The sequence below is a fragment of the Aspergillus pseudodeflectus genome (assembly GCF_044049435.1).
Source record: "Aspergillus pseudodeflectus strain CBS 756.74 chromosome Unknown BJX68scaffold_21, whole genome shotgun sequence".
In the NCBI taxonomy this organism is placed as follows: domain Eukaryota; kingdom Fungi; phylum Ascomycota; class Eurotiomycetes; order Eurotiales; family Aspergillaceae; genus Aspergillus; species Aspergillus pseudodeflectus.
In genome coordinates this window covers 272852-287303 of record NW_027263797.1, presented here as the reverse complement: position 1 = coordinate 287303, position 14452 = coordinate 272852, and the positions used below count along the sequence as shown (strand labels likewise).

The window sequence follows — 14452 nt, the reverse complement described above, 5'->3', positions numbered from 1 at the left end:
TGCTATAATTTGGCGCTAAGCCGCTTCGGGCCGGACTCCGCGTGTCGAATGTTAACGCTCTCCTCCCGTCACTCACCTAGGATAACAGCTCGCCCAAGGCCAGTCTCCATCCCTGATCTCACCTTTTCGCGTCAATTTGACGCGTCGCTGGGTGATGGCTTCTAGTATGTCATGCAACTCCGCTCATGGCTACTGTCATCTTTGGACTAATTATGTTTCCGACAGATCGAGTTGAGCGGCTGCAGATGCGGCAGCGCGGAGCAGGGTACGCCCCTCAATCTTGGATTGGGGATTGGTATGACGGCCATAGCTGACGCACTGATATTTACAGGACGCGCAAGATCAAAGAAGTCGACTTTGGCTTCTCCTTATTCGGACCTCCGGCTGAAGCAAGCTCGCAACCCGCGTCGCAGCCCACCAACAGTTTTGAACCCGCACCAATACCAGCACCACCGCCTCAACCTCCTCCCCTCGATGAGCCAGCGCCTGTTGAAGAAACAACTACAGAACCCGAATCACAACCTATCGCATCACCAACCGGAGACAATCCCTCGTCACAGGAACAGAGCGCAAATCAAGCTCCAGGCAATGCGCGCGACAAGGTCTCTCCACTTCCGTCCACTGTTAAAACGGCGGCAGATGAAGCACTTGATGGAGGGAGGAGTAGTAAAAGAAGGAGAATCGGTGGGTGCTACAGACTCATTCTCACGAGTGATTGCGCTGACGATGACAGAAAACCCCACAGAGGACTCTATACCTGTTGACACGCAGCGCGGACTAGATAATGGGGTTTCCGAACGTGCCGTAGAAGAGCCTACAAGACCTACAAGCGACGAAGGAAAAGCGATGCCCATTAGAACGAGCACATCGTCGGCTCAGAATCAGACGCAAGACCGAACTCCGTCCGCCGAAATCGCGCCGGCTCCTGCAGATGGAAGAAACAAGGATATTTCGAACGCTTCAGATGTGCTTTCCGCGACGGATGATAACGAGGTAGCGGCGCCGACAGGGTCAGAGCCTATTGCAGCAAACGGCACAACATCGCCACCATCAGATACAGCGAGGACCAATGGCAAAGGACGAGGGAGGAAACCTCGATCGTCACCGGAACAGAATGATGTCTCGAACGCAGAACCCGCCGAGAAGGAAGACGCACAACCTACGATACCCTCAGAGCCTACGGGTATACCGCAAGAGCAAGATGCCTCCGCAGCAATTGAACCCCCGAAACCCCAGAGGGAAAAGCGAGGACGAATTCGAACACCAGCAACAGTTCAAGCTTCCGAGATTACAGCCCCTACGGATGAGGCATCGGCCGAGGATGGAGACGCAGGGGCATCATCAAAGAATGACACCGCGAGAAAAGCTGTTCGGGGCCGGAAGAGGAAAAACCAAGAAGTCACGGAGAAAAGCGTCAGTCCAAGGCAAGGCTCGGAGGAGCCTGACGCAAACCAGGTGGAGAAGGTCACTGAGACACAGGATGCTGCTGCTGCTCCTGAACCTGTCGGTTTTTCGAAGGACCAGCCAAATCGGGTGGACAAAGGGAAGAAGCGTGCTGGACGGCCGAGGAAAGTGGTCAGTCAGACCCCGGAGCCTGCAGAACAACCATCTCGTGCGGATACAAGAAAGAAACGGGGGGAAGCAGAACTAGAGCGCGACCAAGAGCTGGAAGAGCAGCCAGAGTCGGATAAGTCTCAAGCTGCCAAGAGGAAGAGGCAACGGGAACAACCAGAAGGCGGTGCAACTCGAGTTGATAAAAGGAGAAAGAGAAAGGAGCGGGATAGTGAGGGCGGACGACCATCAGAGCAAGAAGAACCGCCAGAGCCCGAAGCCGAAACATCCCAAACCGCGAAAAGAAGAAAACAACGGGAAGAAAAGGAGCAGCAGCGTGGCCGACGACAGCAACCGACCCCAGAGCCAGAACCCGAAAACCAACAGAAAGCTCAAGTTGATCGCGAACAGGCCAAAACTGCTAAGGGCCGGAGAGGCCGACGTCCAGAAACCCAGGCCGAGGGAGAGCCTGCAGAAGAGACGTCCCAAGCCCCGAAACGCAAGCCACGCCAACCGCGAGGCGAAACTGTACCGGTTACGGTTCATCGAATTGTCAACGCTACTTCTCTTGGCAGCGTGCCCGCCCAAGACGAGTCTGCTAGCGAAGAGGACGCCGAAAGCCCCGAAGAGATGACAACTAGACAGGCGGACAAACTCCCTACCCGAAGCGGCGTCAACGCTGCGGATGTTCTCGCCCAGATTTGTCGCGAAACGTTGGAGAAGACCTTGACAACACTGAAGAACGGAATTGACAACGAGGCCAACGCTGCACGACGCCAGGAATGGACCCTCCGCCGAAAAGCAGTGGAGGCGTTCGGCACTGAACTCGAGGGTCGTCTTTTCGAACTGAGCGAGATGCTCGATAGTAACTTCATGCTCGGCGTCAAGGTAAAGAAGGCCAAGCGCAACATGATGGACCTTCGAGCTCGACTCGATCAAGTTCGGAGGGAGCGAGAGGCTATCGCGCTGAGAACGGATGCTGTGCGTCGGGAGCATATGATAGCGGAGAAATCGCGAATGGTTAGTTTCCATTTACCCTGCCACTAGAGATTTATTATCACTAACAGGAGAATAGGCGCGCTCTACGATCAGTCACTCCCTGCACAACCTCGATCTCGCGCTCGAGCGAGGCCAGAATCGCACAACCGGCGAAGACGAATCACTCACAGCCGGCCTGGAGTTTCGTCTTCGCAATGCCGCGCAGAATGTCAGCTCGACGGCACCGGGAGCCCATGGCGGCATCTTGAATCAAATCAAAAGGTTCAATGCGCAGCTGGAAGCAACTGCACGGCAATTGGAGGGTTGATTCCAATGTCGGTATATCAGTACGCAGTTCTTTGCCCTTTTAGCTAGCTCTCAAACTTGGATCAGTATCTAACTTGGCATCTATGACAGGCTTCGAAGGATAGTTAACTTAAGTCTTAGTCGAAGTCTCCACTGTGTCCAGATCAGGCCGGTCAAAAGACTAGGAAAGTCGAAGCCGGTCATTCCTGGGTAGCAAATTCCTGCGCAGCTAAAGCTTCATCGACTTGATGCTCGAAAGCACATTTGGCGCCCGTGAGCAAGTACACCAACTGGCGTGTGGACCCGTGCGGTGCTGCCCCTAGACTCGCTCATCATCTTCGACCTTCAAAAGGAGCCGCGCGCGACAGTCGCTCCCTTGGATAAGATTCCGCAATCTGACTCGCTGGAGCAAACCCCCAGGCGATCCACGACGTACACAGCACGGCGGTAGACAGTGACTCAAGCATATGCTTAGGATGACGAAGTTCTATTCTAAGCATCACGCCGAAGAGACGTTGAAAGCAAATAGAATAATGGCTGAAGATTGCATTAATGCCATGCGTGGCTATAAGGCGTGAGTCCCTCCCCCTTCTTAATCTTGAAACTTCTCCCTAGTCCCTTCCTTCCCCTACCCTAACTATTCTTGAAGATAGTATTAACAAGACATGCTAGGTGATAAGCATGGCGATGAATTCAGCGATGGGTCTGTAATGTCGTTTAGTCATTCATGACAGATCAAGGTGCTTAATCATGACGATTATACTCGTAAACATAAAATCCACGAGTATAATTGTAGAACATGTTCAGCCTCGGCATAATAGTAAGATATCGAAGTAAAGTCGCCGCCGTGAACAGAAAGATAGCCAATGGAAGACAGACTAAAAAAAGGCAAAAAGAAAAAAGAGAAGAAGAAATGGACACTCCGGGAATTGAACCCGGGACCTCTTCAAGAGTTGATTGCAAATGAAGCGTCATACCACTAGACCAAGCGCCCAGCATATTTGATTGCTAGCATCAACTTTAAAAAGATACAATACATCCTACAGTAAAACTGGCTTTCAAAGAATCAATTTGACATGTATTGAATTTATGGACAAACGAATTCATTAAAGTTGAATATATATATCACATGTACACTTAGTAGCCCCCCTATACCTTGATAAAGGTCTTGTGATCAATAGAGCAGATCTAACAAAATCCAGGTGTAAATTTCAAGGGGAGGTAGCTGGCCCTTCACTACACCAAGAAATTCATTATGACCGAATTTGGTATAGCCAGGTTTTACCGTTCAAGATTATTCTAGGGTAGAAGAGGCTTGGAGATGAACAATGAAGTAAACTTTAATTAAAGCTATCCCGTAGCAATATAGTTGATGATACGAAGGATGCTAGTCAGAGGAAGATGTAAGGTCTGATGAACGCAGTCAAGTGGTCTTTCGTTCCTTCCTAACAGTAGTAACACTAGCACGCCTGTTATATTTGTTTGTTTGCTGCAAGTCAACCCTTGGGCACCACTCTCTGATCCTGACCTTATGGTTTTGCAGCACTGTCCTAACCTAACCCCTGACCCCTTTGTCTCTGCACTACACTTATTCTCTCACACCATGGCCGAAAGTCCAGGAGATATGGTAACTACTCTTGGTAGGCTCCCTGACTCGGGGCTAGGTATTTATGCTATGCATCAGGCCATGCGCCATATTTCACAGTCAAGGGAACAAGAAACATAGGGCGATAGGTCACATTGTAGCTATGCTATACTGCCAAAGGTGCGCGAAAGTATGCCTGCTGAGTTCTCTCCTAGAGCCGTAGCGCGCTCTGTCAAGTGGCCGCATAGCCCACTCTCGAAGAGGCATCGGTTGGTCATATCGATCGAGATCGAGGGACAAAATCCTTTCTGCCTGAGGAACCAACCATGGCGCCGCTGCGGCGCCCTAGGCACAAACTTGGCCGCTAGTCCGTTTAAAGAACTTTTTTTTTTGCCTTGTCGCCTCAGGCTCCACAGACGGAGACTTTTCGATCATTCATCCGGGATCTTTGTCAGAACCTTGATGTGGAAGAAACCCGTCTGTGCAATCAGAGCTCTCGGGGCATTGCCGGGTACCGCTTCTTAATCCTGGTGGAACCGCGGGTATTGAATGATCGATTCTTGCTAAGCAGTTAGGCGAATCTGCAGGATTTGTGCTCATGGAATGTTCGATCTACCGGTAAACCGGGATCCACGATTTGAAGAGGGTCTGCTGTTGTAGTACATAAGGAACGTTTGCCGTCTGCAGACCTGGTTTCTGAAGTTCAATCAACATTAATTAATATACTTACCTCTCCCGCAATCTACCTACCTTCTCTCCTCCAAACACATAAAGACAAACAAAGCGAAATGTCCGAATCAACCCTCTTCACCCCCCTAAAGGTGGGCAACCTCCAACTCGCCCACCGCATCACCCTCCCACCCATGACCCGCTTCCGCGTCACCCCGGAAAACCACATCCCCCTCGACATGGTCACAGAGTACTACGCGCAACGCGCCAGCGTCCCCGGCACGCTCCTCATCACCGAAGCAATCCTCGTCTCGCAACGCACAGGAGTCTACAAGAACGTCCCGGGCCTCTGGACCCCCGAGCAGATTGCGCAATGGCGCAAAGTCACCGACGCCGTGCATGCCAAGGGCTCGTATATCTATGCGCAACTCTGGACGCTGGGCCGTGTTGCTGATATCGAGGCTACGCGAGGGGAACTTGGCGATGAAGCTGGTGGGCAGTTGATCTCCGCAAGCGAGGTGCCCTTCTACGAGGGCGTGGTGCCCCGCGCCATGAGCGAGGACGAGATCCAAGCCGTCATCGCGGACTTTGCATCCGCCGCGAAAAACGCAGTCGAGGCCGGCTTCGACGGCGTCGAGATCCACGGCGCAAACGGCTACCTCGTCGACCAGTTCATCCAGGGCGCCGTGAACAAGCGCACCGACCGCTGGGGCGGAAGCGTCGAGAACCGCGCGCGGTTCCCGCTCGAAGCCCTTCGCGCCGTCATTGACGCCATCGGCGCCGAGCGCACGGCGATCCGATACTCGCCCTGGAGTACCTTCCAGGGGATGGGGCAGGACAGCGACGCGGAGCTGATTGAGCAGTTTGGGTATCTTGCCCGCGAGACGGCGAAGCTGGGCCTTGCCTATGTGCATGTTGTTGAGGCGCGGATTGCGGGGAATACGGAGACGGATGAGCATCCGGATCGGAATCTGGAGTTCTTTTTCCGTGAGTATGGGCGTGCCGGTCCCATTATGGTGGCTGGCGGGTATGTAGGGGAGTCGGCGAGGGAGGCTGTTGATGTGCAGTATAAGGGGTATGATGTGCTTGTTGCGATTGGGCGGCCGTGGACTGCGAACCCAGATTTGCCGTTCAAGGTCAAGCAGGGCATTCCGTTGAGGAAGTATGAGCGCGAGCACTTTTATACTGTGCGCAGTCCGAAGGGGTACATTGATTATGAGTTTAGTGACGAGTTCAAGGCGGCGGCGGTTGCTGCGTAGTTTCCGGTGTTTCGTTTTATTTTTCGCATAGCGTGCGATTGCTGTTTTAGATTTGGCATAGATTCTCAATAGATTTGCTTCTTTGATCTGATCTTGGGTTCAATAGAGTTAATAGCACTGTAACTCGGACAGCATCCTTGATAGACAGGTCTGGTTCTCATGCTCTTCCACAAGCGGGTTCGGAACTCGGCATCCAGTGTCAGAACTCTGGCTGTTGTCAGCTCGTCTGAGAGGTTTGAGATAGGCTATTCGGCTGTAAACCAAGCCGTCCACGCCACTGATGTTTCAGTATGAACGTGAACTTACTGCCATTACTGGCAACTGGGAAGGATAAACAGCTGTCATGGCGGATTCTGATCAGTGACTAGTGCGCAGGCTCAATAATGAAAGCACTAAGGGTATGGTCGCATCATCTCTGGCCTTGCTTTTGCTTCCCTTGAGCATCTTCCTCTATTCTTTGTCAGGAATCTTTCCAGTCGGAGGCAGTTCGAGGCGTCAGTTGGAAACTACACTCCAGATATGGAAGGCATGGTGATCGGGTCACCCCTTCTTCACAGCAGTCATAACCTTAGGGAAGGTCGTGCCTTCCTCATTCGGGGTGATAACGAATTTGGCAGGTATGAGGGCCGTTCCTTCCTTCTTCGATGGAGGTATAATGACGGATGAGGAAGGCGCGATGGACCAGCGCACCTGCCTGATACGAATTTCGAAAGCGCAGGGAGGGAGCGGCCCAGGGTATACCAAATAAAGAAGGCACGATGGCTGGGTCGCACCTTCCTCCGTCTTTATGAGGGCCATGGAAAAAGGGTTCTTTGACTGTCGCGACTCAAACACTGATGATTCCCGTCCTTATATCTGACCGAAATAAACCTCGCAGTTTCAGCTTGATGTTCCCTGTTCGCAGCGTTTCGGCCAAAGCATGGCCTCGGCGAGGTACATCTCGCGCTGGCATAGTGAATTCCCTATAGCGCAAGGGCAGCCCTTTGCAGCCATGATGAGATATTTTGCCAATGACAGATGTTAATAAATTTGCGGAGACGGTGGGCAGGGAGCCTGGCTCCAGAAACATGTATACATGTATAGACAACACCTATTAACACTTGTTTCGAGGCATCATTGTGATATTGACCATGGCGCTATGGACAGGATCGAGCGCTGATGAGAATTAGCACCTCGGCCACCCCTATTCGAATGCGAGTAGCTGCTATGAAAGCATCGAGCATGTGAGTATACCCAGCTGCGGCCAATCTATGAAGGATCCGGCAGTGAATGCAGTGATCAGATTGTATGTTGAAACTCAATTTTTCGTCGAAACTTGACCGCATCTACTTCTGATTCATAAGTCTCAACGAAAAACCTGAGTTGAGGAGCGGTATGACCCCGGATTGGCGATCGATAAATTAACTTCCCTCCGCATGAGCGCGTGGAGGGGCAGATCAGAGGCGAATATCGTCATGATCGCCGACAAACAGGCGAGTCAACCCCCGCCGTCGATCAAATCATATGATAGTCTCTCGAGAAAGTTCTCAACAGCGGTGTCGACACCACTCAGAAATCTAACATCGGCACCATTGTATCGTACAATTGATTATCAATCAATAGTCCAGCTACGCTGCACATAGTCGGGGTATATCCGAGAATGTCAGTATTGGCGGTGGAGTTCCAAGACTCTTGGATAGCAATAGCGCTCGCCTGTATGTCTTAGAAGCTATATCATTGGGTGACAGGTAGATAGCTCTTCGGTACTCGACCGGAGTTGGGATCAAGAGCGAGAATGATGAAATTCCGCTCCGCCGACCGGAATAGAGGTGGCATAGCCGATATTTGCAGTGGGAACCAAATGCGTACCATATTCTGGAGAGCGGGTGTAATTTCCCCAGAGCCGACAGCGCGAGATGGCGGAGAAAGGCCCTGAAACGAGGATAAGCTCGTTCTTTTGTTCGGAACCGAAGGAGGTCTCGGCACTGAGACTCGGCACCAGAAATCAAAGACAGTCTCGGGAGGCCCGGATGTAAGGATGGCTGTGGATGGCGAATACGATTCTGACGTCTTTCCATGGTTGAGGCCAAACTGGAACGCCCCCCCCTGTTTTCGGGTGTTGAACGAAGAGTGCCATCATAGCTACAAGAATTCGATGCTCTTTTGGGGACAGAAGCGTCCATCATCCGAGCCGAGCTGTAACTCGTCGATCCCCCTCATCCCGTGATCGATAGAACATCAAATCCTGGAATTGAGTCCAATCTTCTGCCTGATGGCACCGCTGGTTGCTGCCTCGAGGATTAGTATCATGGTCTCTGAAAGTAGTCATCCATTAGTACGGATAGTCTAGTTCTGCGTCAGCTTCAGTAAAGTAGCTTGGCCGTTCCAACTTGCCAGCAGCTACTCCGTATAGTCTGGCAGTACTCCGTACGTACACCGTATGCGCGATCGCTCATCTCGCCGCGCAGCTCCTGGGGCAACTACAGCTGCCAGGCTGCCAGCACCAGGCCCAAAGCAACTTGCCTCAATGGAGTTCACTCCACAAACAGTGTTCCCCGAACCGGTAACTCGGGTACGGGGCGGACTCTGCCTTACCGCACCAACTCCGGAGTACGGAGGACTCGGTCCAGCCAGACACACCATCGACAAAGGTTGGGGATTTTCTCCACGTGGAGTCTCACCAAGCCGGAGAAAAGGAAGGGTGCTCTGAAGTACAACCGATACCCGACCGGTGACAGCAAGTACGGCGTACCTGCTGAAGAAGTACGTACAATTCGTTATGTACGAACAGTGTCATTCAAGACCAGCTCAGTTCTGCTGTCCGGATTTGAAGAACGATGACCGCCAATTCCCACGCGTGTTTTTGAACCCTGAGATATTCCAGAGACGCCAGCTGCCAGGTGTGCTCATCGCGTCTGGCCTGATTGGAGATACCAGATGTATGCCAAGACGTCTGGTGTGCCACAGACAGGATCGCCAGAGGGGAAATTGAACTTTTGAAGTCAGCTGCTGATTAATTTATTGTTGACTCGCTCAGTACTCCGTAAACTAATATAGTTCACTAACAGTGTTGTTGCTTCAAAGTCCAGTTGACCACGACCTTGCGATTGATTTCTGGCCTTTTAATCGCTCTGCCTCCCATGCTGGATTGTGGCAGACTTAAGCATTGCCGCAGCTGGGCATTTATTAAAACAAGCCTTTGTGACCGTGTTGTTAATAAACCGAGAGTCAATCCTGAGCGTGGTGTCACTCAAGACCAACCTAGCACCAGAGATTTCGCGCCAATCAAGGGTCCAAGATCCAAAAACGAAGACATGGCGCATGCGCCGTAAATTAGTCACGGTAATAAATGCAATAACTATGGCCTGCAGGGATGAAGTCAGCCAAGGGCGAAACGCTAAGTAGTTAGCCTAAGCGTTGTCAGAGCTGGGGTGACGGCGTGGAAGGATATTTTTTGCTCAATGGGGAGCGGAGAACAACGACCGTCTCGAAGACTGAAGTCCTGTCAATGCGCACTTCGGGGTTTCATTTGGATATGGAGGCTAGCACACAGGCTGATAGAAAGGGGCGGCCGTCGAAGTCCAAACAAAATACAGGGTTCCTTGCACGCCATGGGTTCGTGCTGCTAGTTAAGATTGAAGATGAAATCGCTGTTTCACTAAAGAATGATATACGAATCCAGAGCACGACGCAGGTGGAACATTGACTGCGTGGTATACAGGGGCGAGTTTGTGTACATCGATGTAGTCTCGAGTATCTTTGGTCTTTCATACCATGTTTAATGGCGAACAAGGCAGCTGTTTGTGCTGGCGATAGCTACCTCGTCGGCCTTACTTCTAATTCAGTCTCGTGCTAAGGATGCATGCTAGAGTCAACAACGCGGGCAGTGCATGAAGAGAAGCGGCAGGACCTGAAACTGTAATTTCATTTTGTCGCAAACTGTGGACTGATCGACTGGTTTCTGCACCGTGCGGCCACGGGTCCAGGTCCAGCGTTGCAGAGTGAACAGTCGTGCGTAAGAAGAATCTGCCACGCTGACAGCTTTTTGGGGCCAGTGGCTGCTGCAAGCCGCAGGCGGTTGCGATGGATCCCTGCGGCGGCTGGACTCTTGGAGTGGATTCTAGTCTGGGCTGATCGAAGTGGCACTCTGGGCAGTCGAAGGATTTCGAGTTTCTCCCTCCACGTTGGCGATGAAATTAACCCGATCGATCGCTTGCAAAGAGCGGAATGCGACGAGAAAGGGGAGGATTATCGCTCTTTAATTGCGGTTGTACAACCGCCGACCGGGGGACGGGCTTGCAGCCAAAAGTTTCTCAAACGCCATCTGCTTGGTCAAGCTTTTGAGCAGGAACCGAGGCAAAAGAAAAAAAGAAGACCCACACAGCTACCATCATCCGGATTCCACAAGTTTTCCCTTTCTAAAATAGCCGGTTCTCCGGCCGTCCGTAGGACCGTCAGCGAATCCTCTCAGAAATTAGCCTGGTCCAGCTACTTTCTTTCTGGGTCCTCAACAAAATCGGCTGAACTCGACAGATCATGGACGCAACAGAAGCGGGATCCAAGAGGAAGGCATCTACGGATCGTCGTTGCGGAGAGACAAGCAAGCGGCCATAGGCAGAGTGACAACGCGCTGGGCCGATCGTCCACCAACAGAAATTGTCATGAAATTCAATGACTTCAATGATCACGGGGAGCTGACTAACGCTCGCGGAACCGCCGGCTCACCGAAGTCATGGGACGGGCATGGCAGAGAGCAAAGAGTCAAAAGGACGAATGGCAGTACGTAAGAAAATAAGCCCTGTTGCCCTGCTACAGGATCGAGATCCAGGCATGGTGATGATAGTAATACGAGGACTAGGAAAAGGCGTCGTCTAAGCTGGCCCTGGCGTGTACCAGCGCGTAAGAGGTTTCGCCGTCTGTGCTGGCCCAGTCCTTGGCTGCATTACCAAGAGCCAACCATAAATCCTGCCGGTGAACGATGGCTGAGCTCATTGGCCTTGGCCCCGGACATCCCCCACCAAGACCGGCTCCATTTTCTGTCCGGGGATCGCAAAGGTTGGTAATCCTGTTACGCTGGCTGACCTCGAGCTTCGGTCAGTACTCCGTAGTGTAGTATACGGCTATACCACCAGCTGCGACCTGAGCTTGCGCGACCTGCCTGTTCGAGTTACGGCTCAGGGTCGCAAAGATGGAAAAACTTCCCTTCACCCTTGGTCCTCTCGTCCCCTCACTCTCCATTCTCCGCACTCTGCTGGGGATGGCTCGTCCATGGTTGCCGTCCCCCCGACTGGCTGGACTGCGTATATGTACCGGCTGCTGCTCTGGCCTTGCTCGAGATTTCTTTTCTGATCGAATCCATTATCCGCTGTCTCATCTCCATATTTCCCGTCGCAAAAGTTCCCGCTAAAATCAACCCCGGCGTGCCTCCGAGAACCATCATCCCTTTTGTGGGTAGACGCAGGTGCACATCATTCTCAACGCAGACCCCTCGCTCCACTCGCCACGGCCACTGGGGAGAATAAACCCATTCGCCTACGTACGATTTTTCCACCGGGGAAATCAAATCAAAACAAAACGAAGTCGAGCTAGCTGATCAACCTCAGGCTAACGGTGACTCCTCCCTGTTTCGGTAAGTTGCTTGCAATCTGCGTTCGTCCGGTGTCTCTCTCGCGCGCTAGCTCTCGTCATTTTCATCCTGCCCATGCATACTTATTATTGACGCCTCGCCCTACCTGTCTCACCTTTATTTACTCCCCTCTCCTCCTCCCATCTGTTTCTCGAAGGTCATCAAGTACTCTTTGACTTGACCCACCCCAGCTGTGCTGTGCGCGTCCTGATAATTTTTTTTCGTTCTTGCCTCAATTGTGGTCGACCCTCAATTACCTCTTCGCCTCTCCAGCTAGCTGGAATTTTTATCTCAACCTCACAAGAAAATCAGTCTAACCTCTTTTCGAAGCTTGATCATCATGTCTGCCGAACAGAACCACCAACTCGAGAAGGACGTTGGTCCCGCAGCTCCTGCTCCCCAGGCTGCCCCTGCTGCGCCCAACGGTATGTCCCCCGAAGAGCATCACTCGCGCTTTGGCTATGGGCCTCTGTCGCACGTCAACACCAAGGAGGCAGTCTTGCGCCCCTTCGGTGGTGAATTTCAGCCCGGTCTGTACAAGTCCGTCGAGGCGCGCAAGTTCGCCAACCCTGCTCCTCTTGGTCTGAGTGCTTTCGCCCTCACCACCTTCGTGCTCAGTTGCATCAACATGGGTGCACGCGATATCACCGCGCCCAACATTGTCGTCGCCCTTGCTTTTGGTTATGGTGGTCTGGTTCAATTGCTCGCCGGCATGTGGTAAGTGATATTCCGTCGCGCCGTCATGGTTTTGGTCGTTTGATTCTGACTGCATTGTTTGCGCAGGGAAATGGCCGTCGGAAACACTTTTGGTGCCACTGCTCTCTCGTCTTATGGTGGATTCTGGATCGCTTTCGCTATTGTCCTCACTCCTGGTGGTTTCAACATCGAGGCCAACCTCATCGAAACGGGCGGCACCGCCATGTTCTATAACTCCTTCGGATTGTTCCTCATGGTAAGTGTTCCCCGAGGCCGGTCTTGCGCTTGCTGCGGAATCAGATGCGCTAACACCACCTTAGGGCTGGTTCATCTTCACCACCATCCTGCTGTTCTGCACCCTGAGGTCCACCGTGGCGTTCTTCCTGCTCTTCCTCTTCCTCGACCTTGCTTTCCTGTTGCTCGGTGTCGGTTACATCCAGCGCGATTCCCACGGCGCTCCCAACCCTCCCGTGATCAAGGCCGGTGGTTTCTTCGGTCTCTTGGCCGCTTTCGCTGCCTGGTACAACGCCCTCGCCGGTATTGCCGACAGCAGCAACAGCTTCTTCGTCATCCCGGTCGCCCACTTCCCTTGGTCGCCCACCGGCCGTGCCCGTCGCGGCAAGACCGAGCGCGAGACTGTCTAAATCAGCTCGCCGCATCATCCGATTGATGAGACATGAAACGTCACGTCAATTCCATCGGGGAACAATAAATATGTATTCCCCATAATTATCCTCATCAGATACCCTTGGTTGTAAGATCATAAACACTGCGCACGTTTGGACGGCGCGGTTTTCGAACTCGTTTTGGATCGTTAGATCACCCCGTTTCGATATTGCCGTGTCTTGGTACATTCGGCGGCGCGTATATATGGTCTGAAGACGTCTTGTGTGGTGAATTGTTGTGGTGTTTTCTTTTTTTACTTCCCTTGTGTTGATCTTCCTATACCGAATAATTATATTAGTCCTAGTCCAATATTAATGAGAGTTCATGATTTGCTGAATACCTTTTTGCCTTTGGGACCTGGAAATCAAGCTTTCGCTTTGAAACTTTGCCTGGAAACTTTCGGTTCAAGTCGTCAAGTCATCACGTCGTGAAGCTTTGGTCTGGTGACACAGACATGTCATGCCATACCACCAAGCTTCAACCTCATGTTGACGGACTCCGACACCTAAGTCCGCGCAAGAAAGCCGACTGAAGCATAAGTCAGTAAGAAAGGCTAGACTGGAGGATTGGAGATCCCGAGTTAGCACAAAGAGATAATTGGCAGAGGTGTATAATCATCATGGATAGATGTAAACAGATATGTAAAAGAGAGAGTCATGGTCGTGCAAACAAAACACCAAACAATTGAAAGAAAAACCCCTGAAACAAAGCTAGGAGGAACCCGCGTTTATATAAGTAATCACAAGGAGTCCCACTGCGCTCTTTTCTTTCTCACTGACAGGAGAGAAAGGGCGAAAAATAGTAGTCATAGTGGTGCCAGTGGGGATACGTCGGGATTCTCTCGGTGCTCCCTCCCTTGTCATAGCGTACTCCGTCGGGACGCCGGGAGAAAACTCGGTCGGCGAAAGTTCGGCGTGGGACTTTATGCTAGGCTCGAGCCGTGTCATCCCTAACTTCCAAGGCGTCATAGAGGTCGAGGCGATTGGTTATGGAAGCTGCATTGTGCCGTATGGAGGATTCTCTGATTGTGACAGGCTGTCAGGTTCCTTGATCATGGGCTTTTGCGAGGATCTTCGTTGAAGGACTTGGCAGTGAAGTGAGCATATTGTGGTTTCCTTGCGAATATGCCCACTGTAT

General features: G+C 52.0%; 4 protein-coding genes and 1 non-coding gene across 5 annotated transcripts; 3 read left to right on the top strand and 2 right to left on the bottom strand.

Moving 5' to 3' along the window:
* The first annotated feature begins 94 nt into the window (after window positions 1-94).
* BJX68DRAFT_93296 (uncharacterized protein) lies at window positions 95-3047 on the top strand. Its single transcript, XM_071050033.1, has 6 exons — window positions 95-164; window positions 226-265; window positions 332-684; window positions 734-2571; window positions 2627-2876; window positions 2947-3047. Exons 1-5 carry the CDS (start codon window positions 155-157, stop codon window positions 2855-2857), a joined length of 2472 nt encoding a protein of 823 aa, XP_070899124.1. The 5' UTR covers window positions 95-154; the 3' UTR covers window positions 2858-2876; window positions 2947-3047.
* Window positions 3048-3749: 702 nt separating this feature from the next.
* BJX68DRAFT_t91 lies at window positions 3750-3829 on the bottom strand. The gene has a single exon. It is a non-coding gene; the product is annotated as a tRNA-Ala (tRNA).
* Window positions 3830-5076: 1247 nt separating this feature from the next.
* BJX68DRAFT_93075 (alkene reductase) lies at window positions 5077-6761 on the top strand. The gene has a single exon (XM_071050031.1). The coding sequence runs from the start codon at window positions 5209-5211 to the stop codon at window positions 6346-6348; it is 1140 nt and encodes a 379-aa protein (XP_070899123.1). The 5' UTR covers window positions 5077-5208; the 3' UTR covers window positions 6349-6761.
* Window positions 6762-7686: 925 nt separating this feature from the next.
* On the bottom strand, window positions 7687-8640 carry BJX68DRAFT_93073 (uncharacterized protein). The gene has a single exon (XM_071050030.1). It carries the CDS (start codon window positions 8511-8513, stop codon window positions 7956-7958), a length of 558 nt encoding a protein of 185 aa, XP_070899122.1. The 5' UTR covers window positions 8514-8640; the 3' UTR covers window positions 7687-7955.
* Window positions 8641-11823: 3183 nt separating this feature from the next.
* Window positions 11824-13670, top strand: BJX68DRAFT_93110 (acetate uptake transporter family protein). The gene is made up of 5 exons (XM_071050032.1): window positions 11824-11956; window positions 12284-12670; window positions 12737-12905; window positions 12970-13593; window positions 13652-13670. The coding sequence occupies exons 2-4, from the start codon at window positions 12294-12296 to the stop codon at window positions 13291-13293; spliced, it is 870 nt and encodes a 289-aa protein (XP_070899121.1). The 5' UTR covers window positions 11824-11956; window positions 12284-12293; the 3' UTR covers window positions 13294-13593; window positions 13652-13670.
* The last annotated feature ends 782 nt before the right edge of the window (window positions 13671-14452 follow it).